The 23,667-nt window shown below is 33.1% G+C and overlaps 2 protein-coding genes across 10 annotated transcripts; one reads left to right on the top strand and one right to left on the bottom strand.

Moving 5' to 3' along the window:
- Positions 1-332: 332 nt before the first annotated feature.
- On the bottom strand, positions 333-9,766 carry LOC120089462 (Polynucleotidyl transferase, ribonuclease H-like superfamily protein). Of its 9 annotated transcripts, none has more exons than XR_005485181.2 (10): positions 9,497-9,758; positions 8,752-8,880; positions 6,189-6,265; positions 5,751-5,832; positions 5,574-5,629; positions 3,533-3,619; positions 1,596-1,686; positions 922-1,080; positions 768-838; positions 333-666 (listed from the first exon to the last, which is right to left on the bottom strand). XR_005485181.2 is itself a non-coding variant. In XM_090305863.1 (9 exons), exons 1-8 carry the CDS (start codon positions 9,618-9,620, stop codon positions 965-967), a joined length of 717 nt encoding a protein of 238 aa, XP_090161989.1. In that variant the 5' UTR covers positions 9,621-9,761; the 3' UTR covers positions 333-666; positions 922-964. The 9 variants fall into 9 exon arrangements, 7 of the variants coding, with proteins under 7 accessions (XP_090161989.1, XP_038902870.1, XP_090161991.1 ...); XR_016523867.1 differs by having other exon boundaries at positions 443-666; positions 8,752-8,835; positions 9,497-9,751; XM_090305863.1 differs by lacking the exon at positions 768-838 and having other exon boundaries at positions 8,752-8,835; positions 9,497-9,761.
- Positions 9,767-20,494: 10,728 nt separating this feature from the next.
- MRPL11 (mitochondrial ribosomal protein L11) lies at positions 20,495-21,281 on the top strand. The gene has a single exon (XM_039045976.2). It carries the CDS (start codon positions 20,625-20,627, stop codon positions 21,090-21,092), a length of 468 nt encoding a protein of 155 aa, XP_038901904.1. The 5' UTR covers positions 20,495-20,624; the 3' UTR covers positions 21,093-21,281.
- Positions 21,282-23,667: the final 2,386 nt, after the last annotated feature.

The following is a 23,667-nucleotide window of genomic DNA, read 5'->3' as shown; positions in this document are numbered from 1 at the left end:
CACAGAAAGTAGCTCAACGAGTCGAAATTGATTAGGAGGGAAAAAAGATGCTCTACCTGCTTACCTTTTCTGTTTTTTGGGTTTAGCAAACTTGATTATTGATCCAACGAGGAACTAAAATTACTGAGGTCTACATTTACAAAAAAAAAAAAATATATTTACCTCAAATATAAAGAAAATAGCAAATAACTTCGTTCCATATTTATGCAAATAACATCCTTGTACTCAGGAAATAACTTCAAACTGTCGTATATGTTGTGAACCAGCAGATCCTAACCTTTTATCAATTAATTTCAACAAAATTGGTACATCATGCATGCTAAATAAATCCCTTAAACAATGGCAAATTTTAACATTAATATATTATTTCTAGATTTTGCAAATTACATGAATATTTAAACTCCTTTCTAAATCAGATATGATTTACCACATTAAATTACTATTTCAACTAAACGCTAGCAAATTCACTTCTTTTTTTTTTTTCCACAGTAAAATGTATACCCAACAGATCGTAAAGAAAATAAATGATAATATATGATCTACAAATACTTTGATCCCCATGCATCTTTCAATTTGAAAGCAGTTACTCGACACAAATTCATTTGAGATTTCATATGCCTAAAATCCTCTCATACTATATAGGCTCCGAGCAATGTTATCCAGCAACTGCACTCAAAATAAATAGATTTCGGTAACTGTTTCAGCTAAAGCACTTTCAGACAAGATAGACAAAAATTTGATCACTTAGATCAGCACTGGTATACCACCTTAAAGAGTTTAATTTACAAAGGAGTAAGATGTACAAATCTATACAAGCACCACTTAACAGCATAATATCCTGATAACAGAAGATACTACATTATACACAATTGAATTAGGAGTTGAATGATAGACTTGAAATTTAAATTAAAATCTCCGTACCGTTCAGACGTACAATCTTGTGGTTATGGTGCTACCTCTTGCATCACTTTTTAGAATTCTTAAATATATTGTCCTTGTAATATTTGAGTTCCATAATGCTTTCTCTGATATCATCCATAGCCCTATGTTTATTCTCTTTCGGTGGTGCTTTCTTCTGATCTGGAAAGGAAATGGGTTGTTAATGTTTGGTTTTTAAAGGAAAACGTCCATACTGACAAACAGTCAACAAAAAGGCCAAACATATAAAAAAATTCCTAACAGATCATAGCTAGGCACCTGCGTGATTTCCGTTACAGAGGCTAAAACGATCGTTCTTGTTATGAATCAAGTAAATGTTTGATGGAGGAGAATAATGCTAATAAAATATAGATTTGCCGCCTCAATATCTTTCAGAAATGATATTAAGATGGCTATGAACTCAGAATTCCATGAGGTTAATGTTATTGATTTGGTTGTGATTGACATAGGGTTTTCTTAGCTACATGGTTTTACATGGTTGCGATTGACCAATTTGAACGAGAATAGTGGTCTAGATTTGCAATTAGACTGAACAATTGCAAGAAAATAATACACGTCTAACTTTCTTATTTTTAACAAGAAACAGGATATTCAGAATAATATGCCCGTCATTTTTCTCAAAAGCCAAAAGAAACCTCAGTTGTCAAGATCTTTACCTCTTGGATACCAGCGAAAGCATAGAGCCTTAACACTACTGACGTCAACAAGCACATGTGAAAAAAGTCCAGCCAAATCTGGCATGTATTTCTGAAGGGAATAAAAACAGGCCGTTAGAACGAAAGACATTGAAAAGCAGCATTCATGAAACCATTAAAGAAAATAAATAAGATATCTTTAAACACTGAAGACTACGTGCAACTACCTAAGAAATTGGTGAATAGTAAGAAAGGAAATAAGGCTACCACGCCGAAAGGGCATATATTACATGCTAAATCAGCAAAATTTCCAAGTTTCATTAGAAGTGTGAACGTGGGAAGGGTCGTGTGAAAGAAGTAGAGAGAAATAGTGAAAAGGAAAAGTAGCCCAGATAGTGAAATAGAAAACTCAAGACTTTGATTTGGGCAGTAGGCAAGAAGAACGGCATCATGTCACCTAGTAAATTGGAATACCATCTCACAACCATAATGCAGTGATAGATTAGGCATTGGAAACGGAAGGAGAAGAAATGAGGTACTTGAACAAAATGGTTTTGGCAATTCCCAAAACAATCTAGCAAAAAGCAGCAGAATTTCAAGGTCCTTGTTTATTTGCTTTGAGTAAATGAACACCATAAACAGATTTCTAGAAACCCAAACTTAGTTCTAAATCCCAGCTGCTATTTGCTCGGCTTAAAAGCAGCAGAATTTCAAGGTCCTGTTTTATTGCCTCTGTTCAACCATGGGCCTTTCTCTTTCCCCATTCAAAGTCTATTTGGCTATGGGAACTGGGAAGTTCAGATACAGAAAAGATTGAGCAAGTGTTTTGCAAGTGTTCTGCAAGTGTTCTGTGGGCAAAGATTCAGAAAAAAAGACCAAGACTTCCTGACCTAATGCATAGTAAGCTTTAATTTGAGAATAGGGTTGTACCTTTCCACCTTATCAGCGAAAAGTGTTTATTTAAAAAAGAAGGTCCTATCGATTTCTTAATTTAGCTCCGTGCTGATAAAAGGTTAATTGGAATGTGAGCAAACGATACCAATGTATGAAAATTTTAAAAACTACCTGACTGAATAGGGGGAGAGAAAAAGGGAGAGGAGAGTATAATGGCATATCCCAATGAAAAATTCTTAGTTACATTATAATGAATATGAATAAACACCAAGGGGGTGTTTGGGGAAAGGAGTGGAATTGTAAACTCCGAGAAGTTATGAATTCTAGAGAATTGTGAAGTCGTAGGACCCACAGTGTAAAGAGTTACTACTTAATAGGTTATAAACTAATGTTTTTTTAGTAGTGAGACCCACAAACTCCTTGGTGAAAAATTCACAGTTCCACTTCTCTCAACTCCAATCCCCCAACTCTTGGGCCAAACACCCCCTAATAGATCCCAAATGTATTGAAATATAAAAATAATTAAACTACATGATAAACCAAATGTTGGAGGAACCTTTGACCCTCCTCTCATGAGATCTTTCTCAAGCTCTAAATCACTCACAAAAAGAATGTATTCTCCACCTTTCTCTCATTATATTTAGAACCTAATACAATAACTATTTCCCTATCTAATTACTAATATACCCTAAAAATAACTCCAATAAATTCCTATCACAATCCCACCAAAAAAAATTCAAAACTTTACGTAATAGATTTCAAGAGAAATTCTCAATAATGCAAATAGATTAGACATATGAATGTTAAGTAATATACAAATTTCATTTTCAAGGTAATACGACCTTCACTAAGGAAATGGAAGCAACAAAAAGTTGCTGAAAAACAGATAACCCAGAAGAAAGAATCGAAGGCAAACCCAAAAAAGCCAGGAAACAGTTGAGTATATTAAAAAAATTACATAAAAAAAGTATATGCACATATTGACTAAACTGAAACATTTACAATCTAACACACTATATGTACGTGATGTTATGAGGAAAAAAAAAATATTGCTTTGAGACTACCTTCAAAAAAATAAAATCCATATAAACTGAATTTCCAGCCAAGTGTAGTTTATAGCTACCAACATGTTTCTTCACAAATTCTATAACCTGCAGAATAACAAATGTAAGTGCATAAAATTTGAGCAAAAAGATATTAACCAGATTACACACATTTACGGTCTTGTTGATGATTCCTAAAAAGTTTATGATCCCTAAAAAGTAATATTACAGGTCTTCTAAATGCCGTTGGCTTTCTAATTTCAACAAAGATCATTTGATCATATCCTTGGGAAAAATGTCTATGGGACGTGGCTCTATGATCTGGTTTTTGGAGGATTTTTCGGTGAGATATTTTACTATATAGAAATATTGTTATTTTCTGGTTTTTGGAGGATTGCTGGGTGGAACTTATTTTCCTAGCAGTTATGTAGCCGAAATTAATCAACCTTCTTTACAGTAAAAAAGAAAAAGGGGAAAAAAAAAAAAGAGAGAAAGAAAAAACATTAAGGATGTAGTTGGTCAGCAATGCTACTTGGTTTCTAACAAGGAAGACTTCATTCTTCTACTCATCGCATCTCATAGGTTGGGTCCTATGAAGAATAGATATTTCATGTGAGACGGAGAATCAATATTGAATATGTATCTAAATATGCAATTTGACGTGTCCACTTTTTCTAGAAAAAAAAATAAAAAATAAAAATAAAAATCAGATATGCATGTCTCCTACATGAAAGGGACACACCGGACCTTTTTTTAAAATATATAAATGTTTGTGTGTGTATATAGCCCATCTAATCTTTCCCAACCCAATACTAAGCCCCCTATTTAAAAAGCTCACTGCCCCATCACAAAGCTAGAATTAAAAAATAAAAAACCAAGCCCTTGAATCATCTAATCATCATCTTCATGTTTGAGTCTCCAACAAAATCACCCAAAAAAAGAGAGAGGAGCGAGAGACCACTAGCATATCTCCGACAATTCAACTAATCTTCTTCATTTATCTTCGTACCTCTCCCTCTAATCTTCTTCTTCTCTGATCGATTTGACTCCAGCATGCCACTAACCTTTTCTATTATATTCTATTGACAACTGTATTTCAATGTTTGTATTGTATTTTGTACAATTATTATTAACTTGACATTTTATGCTTTTTAGTGGATTACATTTAGTATCTTTAGGTTAAATTTACAATATCCTAATTTTTTAGAAATTGACGTATTGTCGTATCTCATCATATACGGCCGTATACTTCACGTTTTTGCTTCATAGGGTTGGGTGGCGTTTGCATAATACTTTGAAGTCTTTGGATTGAGAAAATAGAATGGCCATCTTGGTGTTGTTTATGATTATGAGATACCAAGTTCATTTATTTCAACCTATCTGTGCTTAGATACGAGGACAACAAACATTTTTCAGAGAAACTTTTGTAAATAAAAGGCCAATTTTCGCTGTCACAGTGACCCATCAGAGTTCTTGTGAATGGCTGTAAGGCACCATAAAATTTAGGTTCAAACCCTATTTTGACCCCTGAACTTTTAAGATTTTTATTTTGGTCCCGATATTTTTAAACAATGCCTATTTTGATTCTTGCCATAAAGATTTTGCTAATGGGCTAACAGATTTATGTCTTGCCTTGTATTTTTAGACAATTAGGCTCCTACATGGCTTAACTGGGCTGCCACACATGCGTGAGGTGCTCACTCCATTGATTAAAGACGCAACAAATCCGGTTAATCCATTAACAGAATCTTAAATCTTAATAGCCAGGAAAAGAATAGGTCCTATTTGAAAGTCAGGGACCAAAATGGAAAAGTCAAGACCAAAATAAAATGAAACTGAAATTTCATGGACAAATAGGATTTAAACCCAAAATTTATCAAAGTAATATATAGATCAAATGATACTTTTTTAAAAAATAGAAGACCAAGAGATAAAACGAAAGAATAGATGGAAAATTATATATATACATATACGACATACATTAATAAATAAATAAAGATGCTAATAGTAAAAATTAAATCCAGAGGGGAGAAGCAAAAGCATCAGAGAAATTTTTACATACCTGTTTTTCAGCTTCTCTTTCACTAATTGTACTTTGCAGCACCTTTTTTGTCAATCCTAAATAATAACAGTGTTAAATTGCAATTTGTTTCATCCCCAAGCAAAAGAGTGAGGCAGAAAGCCAGGAGCCATTAAAATACGATGAAGTGCTATATTGATTAAGCTTGTCGGTTCTTACCACTGGCTGCATGATGACTTTGACACCATTCTCCCATTTTCTCTAGACATTCTTTTGATTGGTGAATCACTAAATCGGGACCCTAGAAACATAAGTAAAATACATAATGAAGCATAAGGTGAGGAGACTGACGTTGCAACTTTTGAACTTCTCTCGTTTGTTTTAAGCAGCAAAGACTGACATTGACATACAGAGGTCGGGATTCTTTTCGGAACTATATTTTATTTTGTTTGCTCTCTTATAAAAAAATATGTATTCCGTTCATTACTTTATTGATGAAAGAAAATTACTGGCAGATCAGATAGCCAACAATAAATAGCAACGAGTATTTGGTAATGGTGTATTGAAGTCAAAGAAAGTGCAAAATTCAATTTCACAGACAAACAAGGGGAAATGCATGCATGGAAAATACTGTTGAATAGCCAACAGCAAATATACCTCCACCAATTTGGTCAGACTGCCATTGGTAATTATACAAGCTATCTCCAGTATTCTATCTGTTTCAACATGTAAACCTGCATATAAGTAAAAAGGGTTCAATATTTTAAAACACTACAGAGAAGAAGGCAAAAAAGAAATTAGAAACAGATCTCAAAAGGCACATTATCACTCATGAACGGACAGTTCTAAAATTCTCTGGAAATGAACAGCCCAATTAGAGGCATTAACCCTCAACTCCCCATCCCAAATGTTTTATAGGCTGCACCCTTTATCTCTTAAAAATAGCCAGGATAGTATCATCAATCAACAATGATTAGGCCTTCTTTTCTGCACAAAGATGTTACATGGAATGGTAAAAGGAGTCTAACTAGAATTTTGGCTTCCACCTAGCTAAGAACATAGAAATCTTATTTATTTAGGATGTCAGAAAACAACTATAAAAAAAATTAAGGAAGCATGTAGTTTAACTCAAAACATAACTTCACCTACTAGAGAGTTGAGAAAAGCTTGAACGGAAAACATAGATTCAGATTAGTGGTCATTTTTATCGGTTGCAATTTCTTTTGCCCAAAGCCTCAAGTGTGGCAGATATAGAAAAACCAACCTGAAAGATTAACTACAACCTCATATTCATTGTAGTCAAAGAATATACTTCAAAAATTTAGGTCCAGTGTATAATAACCTTAGGATACAAATCATTTTCTTGGTAAAAAAAGCCTTCCAATCAGCATGATCATAAAGAGACTATAATTACAATATATACAAATATGTTTGTGTGGGTGTCTCCATAGTTCCTCTTCAAAAAACCTTGACTTTTACAGTCCATTCTTTTTGAAATGGCTCCAAGCCTCCAAATTCTTGAGCAAGATATAACATTTTGAAGACATGTCGATGTAACAATTGAAATGGACGAGGGAAAAATAGATTGTCGGTGTCAATAGAGAATGGAGGAAAACGATGAATGTTATTTACAACTTAGGAGCTATCCATATATATATAGGGTTGAGGTGAGGAAAGTGAAAAGTTTGAGGAAGATTTGAAATATGTTTTAATAGGTGGGGTGATTACAATTTATGTTCAAGAGTTTTCTTTTAGATTCCACACGTTCCATATCCTTGGTAGAAATAAAGGTTTGAAGGAATTAATTGGGTTGGTTTTAAGTGTTATGTGAGTGTGGGGTTTTAATGTGTTCTGGGTGGGGTTTAAGAAGTGGTGGTGAATTTCAATTAGTTGTTCTTTTTTTTTCTTTTCAATGAGTTTGTGGGTTTTAATGTCGTTTGAGTGAGAGTTAAAAGAGTGTATTCAGTGGGGTTTAAGAAATGGTGGGTAGGTTTTGATGTGTTTTTTATTCCAAAAGATAAAAATAAATAAATAAACCCTTACATGAGATAGAGAGAGGAGAGTGGGGCTTACTTTCAAGGTTAAATTAGGTTTTCCAAAATATACATGGGTAAAATTGGTCCAAATAAAGTTTCTTCCTTATTCGTATTTTTATATATATTATAGATATAGATTATAGATTATAGATATAGATTATAAAATTATAGAATTATAGAATTATAGATACAGATATAGATTATAAATCATAAACTACAGTTATAAATATAGATAGATAAATATATGATTTGAACTCTACCACGCTGTATACTATTCAATGTTCCAAAAAGTACTATCATCTACCCCTTTGTCTTCAAAAACGATTTCTTTCTTTCCACGGCAGCAATAATATGGTTCTAATAACAACCAATGCTACAAAATCTTAGGCACATTCTTAAAATAAATGTCAGTCAAACATTCTACCAGCCAATTATCAATTCAGTACGGTCAGCAGCAGAATAAACCAACTCTGCCAACAACTGAATCCAACCATAGTGAAGGAAAATATGATCTAAAGATTCCATCTGTTTAAGCTACAAACCAACGGGGACGTTTCGGGAACTTTCTCTAGAATTATCAATGGTGTTAAGCTCCTAAAGCTAATAATCTGAAGGAAAATTTTCACTTTCTAGGAACCTTAGAATTCCAGATCATTCTCACCATAGGAGCTTTCAACTTGTTATTTGACTATGTAGTTAATTTGGTGGTGAAGTCTCCCATGGGATTAATGCCCCACCCAAGCATATCTTGGTCTTCACTTCACTTAGACTTATAAGTTATATGATTATAGGATCTGTATTCTCAATAAAGAAAAACCATGGGCTATAATCTTGTTTCCATAAAGAAAAACCATAGGATGAGTTTAGAGAAAGCTATAGAGGTTATAGTTTGATTTCAAAAAAAAAAAAAAAAATTCTTTTTTTAGGGAGGGGTGGGGACAGACAACTTCATTCAAGGTACGAATTACCGATAAAAAAAAATGGAAGACAGACAACATTGTTTCTTTTTCTATGAATAACCAATCTTTCATTGAGAAACAATGAAAGAATACAAAAAAAATAAAAGAAAATTTAAAGAAAATTGCTCCAATCTAGCAAAGAAAAGAGGGAAGGGACTTTCTTATAATCCACTCCCACTCCCGAATCCATGTTATACAAGTTGCACATTGATTAGCAATAGTTACCAGTCATTTCCAGGTCAATCCAAACAAGAGGAAATTTGTAGTTTTCTGCAGCTACATCTGGTTGACCTTGTTTCTGTTTTTCTCCTGTCAGAATATCACCAGAGATATTAACTTCCTTCTTGCTTTTTCCTGATCAATAGTCAAACTACAGTGTCATGTTCTACATTTTTCTCGAGGATTAGATGGGAGAGGAACTTCTATAGAAAAGGAAATGCTCACAACCATCAACCAAACTTGAACTACAGTATCCTACTCACTGTGCATGAAACGTCAATGCTGTTAGCCATGCTAAGAAGACGGATTACTATAATATACATTTCCGTGAAAGGTTCATTTAGCATAGAACCAATAATGAGAAAAACCAAGTAAGAAAAGTAACTAAATATTAAGTGAAAAAACTAAGACCAAAGTACATTAAGAAACTATCTTATATGCCAATACTGTTTCAACTATTTTTCAATTGAGACTGAAAATGTTTAAACTGGTAGCTTAGATTCATGGGGTTTCTGCCTTGTGAATATCCGCGAAGCTGCAAAAATCAAAACCACAAACAAGAATAGTTTCTTGCCATATCACTTCAAATTTCTAATACAGCTGAAGAGACTATCTGAGCCTAATTCCTAGCGCCTCTGAGAGACTAATAGAAGGCAATCGAAGTCCTGAAGTTCTCAGAACCTTCAACCTTGCACATGTAAAATATGACACTCAAGAACGAGAACACACTTAAATCAGGTTATAAGCCAACCTGTTCTTGAAGGGGAAGAAGCAGTAGCGTCATCTTTGGAGGAAGTAGAAAGAGCGGGAATTTGATCGTCTTCAGCATCGAGCTCCAACACTGAGAATGCGTTTACAAGTGGCTTCATCGCCATCGCCCTCTCTCTCCCCAAATCTTGCCGCCAAAGAGATTAATCGTATCACTCCCAAACGGCCGAACTTCACCTCCCTCGACCACGGAGGGCTCTCTCGTCAAATTGTGTTGTATCAATTTTCCGCGTAGACTTGTAATTGAGAAATTGTAAAAAATAGGTCAAATTATTTGTTTTTTTAAAAAAATCCTAAAATTTACATTTTGCGTCAAAAATGTCCTTAAATTTCAACCTTAAATTTTTAAAACGTACTCTTGTTATTAGTTTTTGATAGAAACTGTTAAAATTTTATTTTAAAAATATCCCTGAACTTTTAAAACGTTTCGAAAATACCTTTAATTTAATAAAAGCTCAAAAATATCTTCACTATTAGTATTTGAACAAAAAACCGTTAATTTCTCGTGACAAAAATGACTTTATCAATTAAAAAAATTAAAAATATTGATCAATTTATTTGAAGTTTTTTTTTAATTCGAAAAGAATCAATTTTATTATAAATTAGAGAGATATCCTTATCTTTTTAATATAGGTACTCTCATATTTCTATTAATTTTCCAATTCTTAGTTTACATCAATTTTCTCAACAACGAAAATCAAAATCAAAATTTTAAGTTAAAATATAAAATACACAAAATTTCACAAAATTCCAAAATCAAAATCCCCTCTTGAAATGTACCAAAATGATAAATAGTCAAATAAAAAATATATCAGCTTAAATCTAATGGTTCTTAGGAATTTAATATTTATTTTAGTTTTTCGATAGATTATCAAGTAAAAGAAGTCATCGGGACGTTTCATATGTAATTTGGGCTTAAATGGATCAATTAACAAGCAACGGGAGGTAAAACAGTGAAATCGAGCAAGGGGAGGCACAACGTTGTGCAAGCGCTACGGCACTTGTGCCCCGTGCCATTCACAAAGACACTAAGCAAGTGCTCTCCATTTGATATATGCGCATGGAAAGGCACTCCTTCCAATTTTCTCTCCAAGACGTTTTGTGATAGGGCCTTTAGCATCACAGTATTTTGGTATGCTTTGGTTGTTGAGAAAATTAGTGTAAGCTAGGAATTAGAAAATTAAGAGAAACATGAGAGTACCTATATAGTCAAATACTTTTTTTATTTGACTATTTATTGTTTTGGTGTGTTTCAGAAGTAGATTTTAATTTTGGAATTTTGTGTTATTGTGTGAAATTTCGTGGTATTTTATGTTTTAACTTAAATTTTTATTTTTATTTTGGTTGTTGAGAAAATTAGTGTAAGCTAAGAATTGGAAAATTAAGAGAAATATGAAAGTACTTATAAAAAAAAAAAAAACAATGATATGTATATAGTTTATTTGAAAGTTGGTTCTTTTCGAACTTGAGAAAACTTCAAATAAATTGATCAATAAGAGCATTTTTTAATTTTTTTTTTTAATTTTAAGTCATTTTTGTCATGAAAAAATAACCGTTTTTGTCCAAATATTAACGATGGAGGTATTTTTGTAGTCTTATTAAACTACGGGTATTTTTTAAATGTTTTGAAAGTTTAGGGGTATTTTTTAAACAAAACTTTAATGGTTTCCATCCAAAACCAAGATATTTTTTAACTTCCTTTGAAAATTTGAGGCTATTTTTTAAACTTTTGGAACTTCAGAGACATTTTTAACACAAAGTGTAAAATTCAGAGGCATTTTTTATAACTTTTGAAACTTTAATGGTTGAGATCTGGAGAAATCAAGACCAAATTCGGCGGAGAAACGATGGAGAACACAAATGTACAGTGGAGACTGTACCACAGCGTTGCAATGTTGTGTCCTAGTGTTGCAATTACGCGAAGAAGAACAATGCTTGGTTCTTTCTATAGCATTGTAACGCTCCGAGATGGAAAGAAAAAATTGGTTCTTGTCCGATTCGGTTCATGACTCATTTGGTTCACTTGCGGTTCTGTCAGTTCAAGGGGTTTGGATCCGGTTCGAAGGTTAGGTGGTTCGGTTCAAGCGGTTCAAGGCCCACCTTCGCTTGTTTTGAACCCATTGTTTATTTATTTATGTAATAGATAGTTATTTCGATTAATTAAATTAATATAACCCTTATATTAATTTAATTAATTGTTTAAGTGTTCAATCCTGGTCCAATATTTTTTTTTTATTAATTATGCATTTGATATATGATTTTTATTTAAATATATATGTCATATTGTATCTCATATAGTATTAAATCCCACCATAAGTTATACATTTAATTTCATGCATCATTTATATTATAAGTATTATGATATATATAATTACATGATTTGATTAATATAGCATACTCGTGCATCATATAGTATAAATGTTATAATATATGCATGCATGCATTAATAACATATACATGCATCAATTATATTATAAGAGTTATAATATAGTGTATGAATTTATGTTTGGATGTATGTTATTTTTTATTTTATTACTTTAGTATATAAATGTTATGTATGCTAGTAATGAAATGGAATTGCATGAAGCATATCACATCTTTAGGGTAATCTATAATTGTTATAATTTTACCTAAGTATGCTTTCACATGCAATGTATGGTTTTAATTAATTTCATTTATTTTATAAAAGTCATAATTAAATAAATTATAATTAAAATCAATAATTCAAAATTGTATGCAAACCTTAGGTTAAAATCATTCTTTAAAATTGTTTTAAAATATGATTCATATAGACCTGAGATCAATTTTCTAATAAGATTAGAAATTTAAGTTTGATCTTTTAATCGGTTTAATAAGATTAAATTGATTCTTAATTAAAAGATTAGATTTGTAACAAATGTATCTATTAGGGACCTTTTGTATAAGGTTTTTCTGTGTAAGCTATGGTATTTAAGCTGACAGAAATGTAACATCCCTACCTGAAAACTTACTTGGAAAGGTGAATTAGATAGATTTGTTACAAGCATGCAATGTTTGATTAAAGTTTATTAAAATGTTTAATAAACATTAATCAAAGTTGTTTAATTATCAAAAGTAAATGTTACTTTTGGGCAAATTAAACAAATGGGGTATATGATACTTTATCACGTTTCTCCCTAAATGTTCACACTGTGAGATCTATACTCGGCCCCGAGGCACCTTGAGTGTCCCCCTACAGATGGTGTTTGTATAAACCAATACCGAGGTGAATGGAGAGAGCATTTATAGTAAGTAGGAGTGGGACAAGTGTCAACTAATCCCTCGGTCTTTCTCATTAGTTTGAAGTAAATTTTCATGCTCAGCCTCGAGTCACCTTGAGTGTCCCCCTACGGATGACATTTTGCATGATGCTTTATTCAAACTCCATAAATGGATGAGGGTAACTTTAGTTTTTGCTCCAACCGATTTTTCCCTACAGTTGGCTCATTTGGGCAGAACAGTATAATCTAAAATGAGGAGTTACACTTACAAGAAATGTTAAGTGGGTTTAACTATTTATGTACCGTACAATGGTGACTGATATTTACAGTAACAAAGAGTTATTTTGTCTATTGGTTGAGATGGTCTCATTTTAGTGAAGGGGCACCTAATCACCCTATGGTGGCTTTTGTCCTATCTCACTGAAGCATCATTGCAAAATAGATGTCACTTAGGGTGCATTAGATTATTTTGCTAAAATTGATTGATTTTTCTAAATGGGTTAATGCAATATATACTAATATAAATAATTTGTATGGTTTCAGTAATTTGTTAAATTATGACTTCCGCGACTTTAAATCTGCTCATTGTCCACAAACTAACGAGTGAAAATTATACAACTTGGAAAAACACGATCAACACTATACTGATCATCGATGACCTCCATTTTTTCCTAATGAAGGATTGTCCTCCTATTCCTGCTCCAAATGCCACTCGAAATATTCGAGAGGCATACGAGCACTAGACACGGGCAAACGAGAAGGCCCGAGTGTATATCTTTGCAAGCCTTTTAGAAGTCTTGACTAAGAAGCATGAGCCCATGATCACTGCCCATGAGATCATGGAGTCCCTGTGGGGGATGTTCGGACAACTATTTGCACAACTCAGGCACGACGCTTTTAAACACATCTTCAATGCCCGTATGCAAGAAGGGACATATGTTAGAGAACATGTTCTCAACATGATAGTCCACTTTAACGTGGCAGAGATGAATGAGTCTGTCATTGATGAAGCCAGTTAGGCTAGCTTCATTTTGGAATCTTTATTTGAAAGTTTCCTACAATTCCATAGCAATGTTGTTATGAACAATATTGACTATAAGCTGACCACCTTGCTCAATGAGCTTTAGACTTTTCAGTTCTTGATGGAAAAATAAATAACAAAAGGGAGAGACAAATGTTGCCTTATCCTCAAAGAAGTTCTACAGAGGATCGTCCTCTGCAACTAAGTTTGTATCATCTTCTTCCAGCATAAAAAGTGGAAGAAGAAAAAAGGTGGAAAGGGGAAAGTTAACCCACCAGCTGCTGCCCAGAAGGGCAAGAAGGCCAAGGTTGCAAAGGGCATATGTTTCCATTGTAACCACGAGGGATATTGGAAGAGGAACTGTCCTAAATATTTGGCAAAAAAGAATAAGGCCAAGCAAGGTAAATATGATTTACTTGTATTGGAGACCTGTTTAGTGGAGAATGATGATTCTATTTGAACAATTGATTCAAGTGTCACTAACCATATTTGTTCTTCATTTCAGGGAATTAGTTTCTGACGGCAACTGGAAGTTAGGGAGATGACAATGCATGTTAGAACTGGGCAGGTCGTCTCAGCTGTGGCAGTGGGAGGACTCCAGCTGACTTTACAGAATAAATATGTTTTACTTGAAAACGTGTATGTTATTTATGGTCTGGAAAGGAACTTAAATTCTGTAAAGTGTTTGTTAGAACAATTTTATTGTATTAAATTCTCTGTAAATAAAGGGCTTATTTCAAAAAACGGTATTAATATTTGTTCTTTTAAGCTGGAAAACAATCTTTATATGTTAAGACTGTTAGATTAGGGTACATCAATCTCAATAGGATTGAGAGATTGATAAAGAATGGACTTCTAAGCGAGTTAGAAGAAATTTTTTTACCTGTGTATGAGCCATGCCTTGAAGGTAAAATGACTAAAAGATCTTTTACTAAAAAAGGTCATAGGGCCAAAGAACCCTTAGAGCTTGTATATTCAGATCTCTAGTCTGATGAATATAAAAGCAAGATGAGGGTTTGAATATTTCATCACCTTTACTGATGATTATTCGAGGTATGAGTATATTTATTTAATGCAACAAAAGTCTAGATCCTTTGAAAAGTTCAAAGAATTTAAGGCTGAAGTTGAAAATGCATTGAATATAACAATTAAGATATTTCGATCAGATTAGATCAAATCAAGGTGGAACAATTAAGAAAATTAAGAATATAATTTAAACGGTCTGTAGTAGATGGATAAAGTTGGGTACCTTATCCTAGTGACACTACGGATTCGACCCACTTTGTAGATGTTACAAGTGTTGTGAAGTGCTACAAATGATCTGATCCTGATCATTCATGTGGAGACATGTGAGGGGGTATCCTATACAAGAAGTTTGAATAAGATCAGACCACAAAATGACTAGTCTCATTATATAACACCATTAATAATAGAGACTTACGTTCCACCAGGATGACCATAGGTAACATGACCTCAATTCTGAGTAAATTGTGGAGCCTACGAAGGGTCCTTTGATTTGTATGGGTGAGATTTTCCAGTTTTTCAACTTAATATGCCTACCATTTTGGGAATTCATCTGATTGGAGAGTTGGGAACACAGCTACAGAAGACAGAATTCACTCCTTCCTAGATGTCGGGTAAGTAGATAAACTGTTTCATTAAGGGTTGATTCCGGGGCTTGAACAATTTAGCCACACCCTCTCTTGGCCCGAGAGGGAATTGGTCATAATTGAACTATGACTTATTGTTCAGGACTATGACTTATTATTCATTAGAGAGATCAGTGGTACTTAAGGAGTTAGATGTAACTACAGGGGCAAAATGGTGATTTTGGCCTAATTGTACTTACGAGTAATTTGTGAAGGGTCATTGCATTGTTGACTGGTTATATCCACTGAACACATAAATTTATTTGTAGTGCGAAGAGTACAATTATCAGCCTTTAGTGGAGTGACCAACATTAATGAATGTTGGGTAATATAATTAAAGAGTTTAATTAATTATTCAAGTACCATTAGAGCTTCAATCTACGGGTCCATAAGATCCCATCTGTGGCTCAATAGGGATGTAATTAATTAATTTAATTATATGCAATATAATTGATATAATGTATTTGATACATTATAATATAAAGTTTATTTGAGAGAAATTAAATATTTGAATGTGATTCAAATACTATTTATATGGATGAGATTAATATAATTTAGTATAAATGAGATTTATACTAAAAACCATGATTAATTGAAAGAAATACAAACTATAGGTTATATTATATTTGATACAATATAAAAGCGATAAGTTATATGTTATATTTGATATAACATATAGTTATATATATATACATATAATAAGTTAGTTATTATATTTATATATATTTATCATTAAATTAAATTAAATTTTGAATTAAATTAATTGAGGGAGTTATGAATAACTCCCTACCTATTTTCTCTCTTTTCCATCACGAGGTGTAGAGGGTTATGAGTTGTTGTTTTTTCTCCTGCATTTTGATGCAGAGATTTTCTCTCTATTTTTTTCTCCAAAGATCACACAGAAAAGAAAAATTTTTCTTTTTCTCCCCCTCTAAAAACTCTTTCCCTCTTCCAAAGTTGCAGAGCCTATAACTCTTGGATTCTCATTCCCAAGAGAATATAGAGGTTGACCGCTTGGTTGTGGCCATTTGTTTTGCTGGAAATTTTTGGAGATCGAGATCCAAAATGAAGGGTTCTTGATTCCGAATCAAGGGAATTCGCGGAGAAGAGTGGCTTCAAAGGTAAGCATTCTTCTTCCTTAATTATTGTGTTTTTAGTATGTTGTAATTTAAATCTTATAATGCATAATTTTGTTCTATTCGGTAAAATATTGTGATTTTGTAAAAAAACAAAACAAAATAAAATTGGAACCGATTCCACGTTTCCACACAAGTACCTTCACCAGTTTCCTTCACCTTCGTACTGAGCCCTTATGAAGTTTGTAATCATATCATGCAGTTACTAAACTAATAGGGAAGCATCAGAGGTAGATTGTTGCAACTGAATTTCATGTAAAACAATCTTTCCTTTATCATTGGTTTTGGTTGTTGGAGTTTGACTCATCTTAGCAGTTTCTCAAGCCTGTATTTGAACTCTTAAGGCAATGATTTCATGATCTCGCTCCTCAATGACTTTCATTAAAAGATTTATCTTTCTCTCCATCTCTGCCATGGCTGACTCATCTGTTACGTCAGCCATCATGACAGACACTACATTAAAGTGTGATTCTTTCTCTGATTGATCGGAAGAAGGAGTAGGGTTGTCGAAGAAGGGATTTTCTCTGACGATGTTCCCACCCTTTAGGAAATTCTATCAACTGTTCCTAGATTTTCTCCACAATGACAGAGCCTTGTTCTCGCTCATGCAAGATCCTCTTCGAGTGACTCTGGGTGACAAGTCTCGTATAGGAGCTGCTTGTAGTAGTTGCTTTGGATGCAACTTTCTTTGGTACCATTTGTTGATTTGGATAACGAGAGAGATGAGAGGTAGAAATGTCCTACTGGACGTGCCAATTTGTTTGCAAGAGGTTTACAAAGAAACTTGCTTCGTGAAATTTTAACTTTTGCATTTGTATTAATTTCAGTATAGCAAGTAAAATCTCTAATACCTAATCTAAATCTCTAATACATAATCCTTTGATGTTTTCAAGATAAAATTTAATCTTTAAACTGGTTGATCTTCTTGGATGATCAACCTTTAGGCTTGTTGACCTTCTTGGACGATCGGCCTTTGGGCTTGATGATCGTCTTGGATGATCGACCTTTAGACTTGTTGATCTTTTTGGTGATTGGCCTTTGGACTTGATGATATTCTTGGATAATCGACATTTGAGCTTGTTGATCTTCTTAGATGATCGACCTTTGGGCTTGATGATCTTCTTGGAAGATCAGTATTCGCATGAGGCTTCTGAAGAAATATAATGTATTTCGTGGATTACACATCAAATGTAGCTTAAGTTTATGTTGTAATATGTTGTGCTACCACTCATAAAATGTAGCTTCAATTTCCGTTGGAATCATGTATAGAGTTTATATACTAAAAATGATGTCAACAAGAAATTATCAATATGTACTATATTGTGGAGAAACATATTTTCAAAATTAGAAGTTTTTACAGATCGTTTTGATTTTCTTCCAAAATAAAAATTGAACCATGGAGGCTACTTTGCAGTTTGTTGTACATAAATTGAACTAAACAATAAGGTCGCATTTAATAACCATTTCATTTTTTGTTTTTTGTTTTTGAAAATTAAGCTCATTTCTGCTTCGTTTCTTACAATGATTTGCATATTTCTTAAGTACAATGATCGAATTTTTAGCCAAATTCTAAAAACAAAAACAAGTTTTCAAAAGTTACGTTTTTCCCCTCAAAATTTGACATTGTTTTTAAAACCATCGATAAAAAGTAGATAATAAAAAAATAATTTTATGGATCACTGGATGGTCATCTCATATGACTTATTCAAGAACCATTCTACTTATGAATTTTGTGTTTATAAGTTTTTTGGTTTATGTTTATATATTTTATTAAGTGAAAATGGTTGTTATAAGTTTTTCTTTCAATTAGGTTTACTTCCTTGGCTTGATAGGTAGTTTTCTATTTAGTTGTTTATGGTTTCTATTGAATTTGGTATGAACATCTCCTTTGAACATTATTATAGTTTAATGAAGATTATTGGACTAAGTTCTCTGAACTATGTTGGAAGAGAGGTTTTTATTGGAGTTGTGACTAATTTTAATTGTTTTATAATTGTTCTTAACATTTGAAGCTTTTGTTTGAAGCTTTGGATTTATTTAAGACTTATTCGAATACTATATTAAGTGTGGTGAAGCCAACGACTTCATTAGAAAATAGCTAGGTGTGGTGAAACTGACGATGAGATTTCTTGAAGTCTTTAAGCTAAAAAAAGACCATTATTTAGGGTCAAACAAGTAATTTTAAAGTACTTATTATAGTTACCAATTTTTTTAATCTTTAAAAGTTGACTATAACTTGTGGAGGGACGAATAATTATATTACTTTTGTTGAAGCGAAAGAGTTAATTATAGCTTGTCGTATTTGTTGAAAGTTGTGTGTATAAATATCTTGTTACTTTTATTATATCCATATAAATATTTGCTAGTCAACCTTCTTCAATGTCGATCAATACCTCTATAATGTTGGTTTTCGGCTGACATTATAACTTGGTTTTATACTAATGATATCAGGTTTATATATTAAATTGAATATTATTTTTTTAGTTAATGAAATACTTTTACCGACGCTTACATATATTGCAAAAGATACTTATAATTACCATTGATCCACATTTAGCAACAATCTTATATGTTGCTAAAACTTAACTTTTAGAGATGAATCTTTAATGTCACTGAATAACACAAATAGCAACAAAACGTGGTGTTGCTAAAAGTACGCTTTTAGGAACGCGTTAGCATCAGTAAAAGACACGTTTTAGTGGCATGCAATGAGTATGTCACTGGAACTTTCGACTATGCGACTATCGCGACATTCACAGCGACGTGCCTCTATACGTTGCTAATACTTTTAGCGGTATTTTTTTTGCTTTTAGCAACATATTTTATTCATCACTTAAAGCTATTTTTCTTATAGTGAGTTGAACTTGTGTTGATATAGATTTGATGCAGATGTGGTTTGATCTTTAGTACTTAATCTTCTGATTCTCACTTGGTTGGATACGTACGTTTGATGTATGGAAGCGGAGTGTGTGGATATTCTTGAAGTTAGAGTTTTGGAAGAATGCTTGTATCTTTAAAGAACTTTAGTCTTCAAATGTGGTCAGCTTTTATGAGTCAATGAGTATTCTAATTATAGAGAATTCTTGCTGGGCTCTATGGAGTCTAAAATTTATGAGCCCATAAATGAAGAGAATCCTCTATTTTAAAGCTCTCACGTGAGTTTTGTGGGTTTGGACTTGGTTGGTCCATAAACCTAGACCCAATTAATTGGGTTTGTGCCTTCTTTGAAATTTGGGTCAAGTTAAGTCTATTTTTGTGTTCAATTGGATCTTAGCCTAAATTATAATATCAAATTGGATCAAATTAATTTCATCCAATCCAATGGTTAGGATGAGAACAAGTGGTGTCATCTTGTCAATTCATGTATTCGACCTCAATTTGGGACATATGTCAACCTTTAATTAGTCTCAAATTTGATGATTTACAACTTAATTATTAATTTGGTAAATGACGTAGCAATTTGTGATTGGTCCAAAATTTTCACTTAACAATCTCCTATGGGATAAATGATGGGCTGCATGGAGATAGGTGTAACTGATCAATTGTTTAAATTGTTTCACTTAATGATCATTTATGAGTTTGATTGATACAAATATAAGTTTCAAATGAAATTCGAAAGAGTGTAAAATAATATAAAAGTTGAGGATTTAAATTATACGATCAATAGTTTAAGAATTATTTTAGAAAATTGTTTTAAATGAAAAAATGTTGAAAATATTTTTGAATATAGTGAAATGTCATCATCTATCCATAATATAGATAGGGACATTTTATTATTTTTGTAAATATTTTACTTTATTTTACTATATTTGAAAATAACCGAAGATTTTAGTCAATACAATCCAAAATTTAGGGTATAAACTGATTTATTTTTTAAAGAATTTAAATGGCAAATTAGATTAATTGTTTAAGGCCGACCGATTTTGGTTCTGCCTTTGGTTCAAATATAAAACAAAGAAGTTGCTTCATCTGAACCGAATCGGTTATATATATAAAAAGGAATATAAACCCTCTTTTACCATTTCCTGCATCGATTCCACAAGGAAACGAAGTTCCGGCGAACATTATGGCCACCTTGAAAGAGATTCTAACCAGACGACCCGTCGCTGCCACCATCAGGCTCACCGTCCCTGCTGGTGGAGCTCGCCCTGCGCCACCGGTGGGTCCGGCACTGGGTCAATACCGACTGAATCTGATGGCCTTCTGCAAGGATTTCAATGCCCGGACTCAAAAGTACAAGCCTGACACACCCATGGCCGTCACCATTACGGCTTTCAAGGACAACACCTTCGAGTTCACCGTCAAGTCACCATCGGTCACTTGGTACCTGAAGAAAGCTGCCGGGATCGAATCTGGGAGCAGCCGCCCAGGCCATGTAGTCGCCTCCACGCTCTCCGTCAAGCACATTTATGAGATCGCCAAAGTCAAGCAATCTGACCCTTATTGCCAGTACATGCCACTAGAATCCATTTGTAAGTCCATTATCGGCACTGCCAATAGCATGGGAATTAAGGTTGTTAAGGAATTGGAGTAATGCAATACCTAAATTTTTAGGGTTTTTCTCCTCTTGTTCTTCAATATCTCGATTTAAATTGAGTCTTTTTGCAGTGACCTTCTTCTTCTTACTGTGAATTAATTTTACTTTGTATGCTAAGTCGGCTATCTAGTCTGCTGACATTTTGAGTTTCTTTAAATTCGATAGAAGTCGAATCAATTCCAACGATTTGCTCCTGAATTTCAAGGTAAGTAGGCTGGGATAATAGCTAAATAAAAGTTATTTTTGATCATTAGATTTGCCATGGAACTATATCCAATTTGCAAGTCCTGAACTGGTTTCATTTTGATGAACAGAACTGGTTTCATTTTGATGAACAAGTTAGTAATTAACTACTACCTCTAATTTAATATCTCTGGTGTAAAATCCTGAATTTGATGAACTTTGTGAAACTTTTTTTGTGGGTGTTCTGTCTTCATGTTTAGTAGTAGTTCTGGTTCATCATTCACCTCCTATTTCCTGTTGATTGTTGTGGGTTAGATAAAGTTTGTAGATGGAGGAATTGAAACATGAATATTTGCAGAAAATGATGTATGTAAGATTATGAGTTGAGACTGTCTCTGTGGATAACAACTCTCTAGAGGAAATGGTGTCAATGGCTTATTTTCTTTTTGTTTTTTTTTTGGGTGAAATTACCAAAACGATAATTTTTAGCTTCTTCCTTCTTCTTCTTCGATATGCAACTTTTTTTTTAATCTAATCTTGGGAGAAACTTTTCCAAAATCTTCGAGGTGGACTTCTTTTTTTCAGTCTACATCTTTTTCTTCAATAGAGTCTTCTCAGAGCTCAAGCTGCATTTTTTAGGAGAGCGAGTAACAAGAACGAGAAGATTTCTGACCATAGAAAATCAAATTGAGAAAAAGAGAGTAGCGAAAGTAATTTTACATGAAGTTGATGCAAATAAAAGACCAATATTCATTGATTCTTAAACTTTGGCCTAATTTTCATTTAGGCTTCTCGAAATGTCAACTGCAATTTCTTCTTTCCTCAGCCCTAAATCACTTGGATTAGTTATTTTGAGTGTGATGGTGGTGCTTCATGACTTGTCCTAAACTATTAACTTGTTATTAGATTCTTCGCTTGATCAGATGGTAACAATTAATATTGGGGTCTGATTAGATTATCAGTCAAGAAACTTGAAAGATTAATTGGATATATTGTTGAAATAGATTGTCTACCTAATCGACCTCCAAAATTGGATCTGTCAACTACCTAGCTAACAAAGATGTCATCCAACTTTAATTTCATTTATGAAATTCATAGGGGAAGCAAGCCCCAAATCAATAAAGTATCAAAACAATGGATTCACAATAAAAAGGAAAACAAATAATGCTCGCACAATGTTTACGATCTTACTTGTACATGATTTGTTCTATAGGTTGTACTACCGTGTCTTGAGTTCTAAGGAGAAAAATAATGCTTGCACAATGTTGTAGAGAATCTCTTTGTCTATGAAAGGATGACCCAAAAGGAGTTGAAGACTAAGATTTATGTCGGTCATGTCTCTCCCCATATTTTTCAGAAAAAGGCATGGACATTGAATGGACAAAAGGCATTATAAAGCTTGCTTACCTCTGTTCTTTCATCAAATATATCACTATAGCTATTTAAGATGAGTTTCCAATTTCCTCTACCAAACCTACGTTACAAACACAAACAAATTAATAACATAACATGCTAATGAACCATATACAACTTTAAGTTTTCAACTAAAAAATATGTGTTAAGGTAGTGTCTATGCTTTGGTTGGAGGTGTAATTGCAAAAGAATCAAAATGGCAAAATGGTAATCACAAATCACTGAAAGCACATACTTTTGCACCTAGTTCAAGCAAGCTCCACCTCTTAATCTTCCTTCTCCGAACAATTTTGGTTCCTATATACTTTTTCAAGGGAGAAATGACATTCTCTTGGGACTAGGGTTGAAGTCAGCAGGTGGCGTTTCTTGCAGGTGAACCATCTACTGAATTAGATGACATAAAATGAATTGTATATATGTAAATTAAGATTCAATATTATTTTATATAACTTGAACATGTATGTTGTAACGATCCGACTTTTCGAGATTTCTAACAAGGGTTATTACTTCATAATTTCATGTTTAAAATCCAAACACTTTAACCATTGGGGTAAAATTTATTAAAATAGGAATGACAACTTCAAATCATTTTATTAAACCAAAAATAGAAAAATAAATAAAACTTTTGTTCGGGGTCCCTGAAAAAACAACAGTGAAAAAAACAATATTCGGATGGATAAAATTTTCAACCTAACATCGAGTTTTAAATCAAAACATTTAAATAGCTTAAAAACATAGAAAAAGCAAAAGCAATTTTCTTGTCCAATACGGCACGGTCACGGGTCTCTCTCGTCACTCGCTGATCTATTCCTATCCTTACCTGAAAAACATAATATAAGAAATGATGAGTATGAAATACTCACTAAGTGATCCTCTATTGGGACCATTTGAGTGATTTGTTAATCCTATCTAACTTGACAAAATGTACATATCATATCATAGCATGACATGACGTAGGTATAAAATAGTGGACCCG

The sequence above is a fragment of the Benincasa hispida genome, chromosome 10 (genome assembly GCF_027475165.1).
Source record: "Benincasa hispida cultivar pf3 chromosome 10, pf3_genome.v1.1, whole genome shotgun sequence".
Classification (NCBI taxonomy): domain Eukaryota; kingdom Viridiplantae; phylum Streptophyta; class Magnoliopsida; order Cucurbitales; family Cucurbitaceae; genus Benincasa; species Benincasa hispida.
This window is presented reverse-complemented; position numbering and strand designations above follow the sequence as displayed.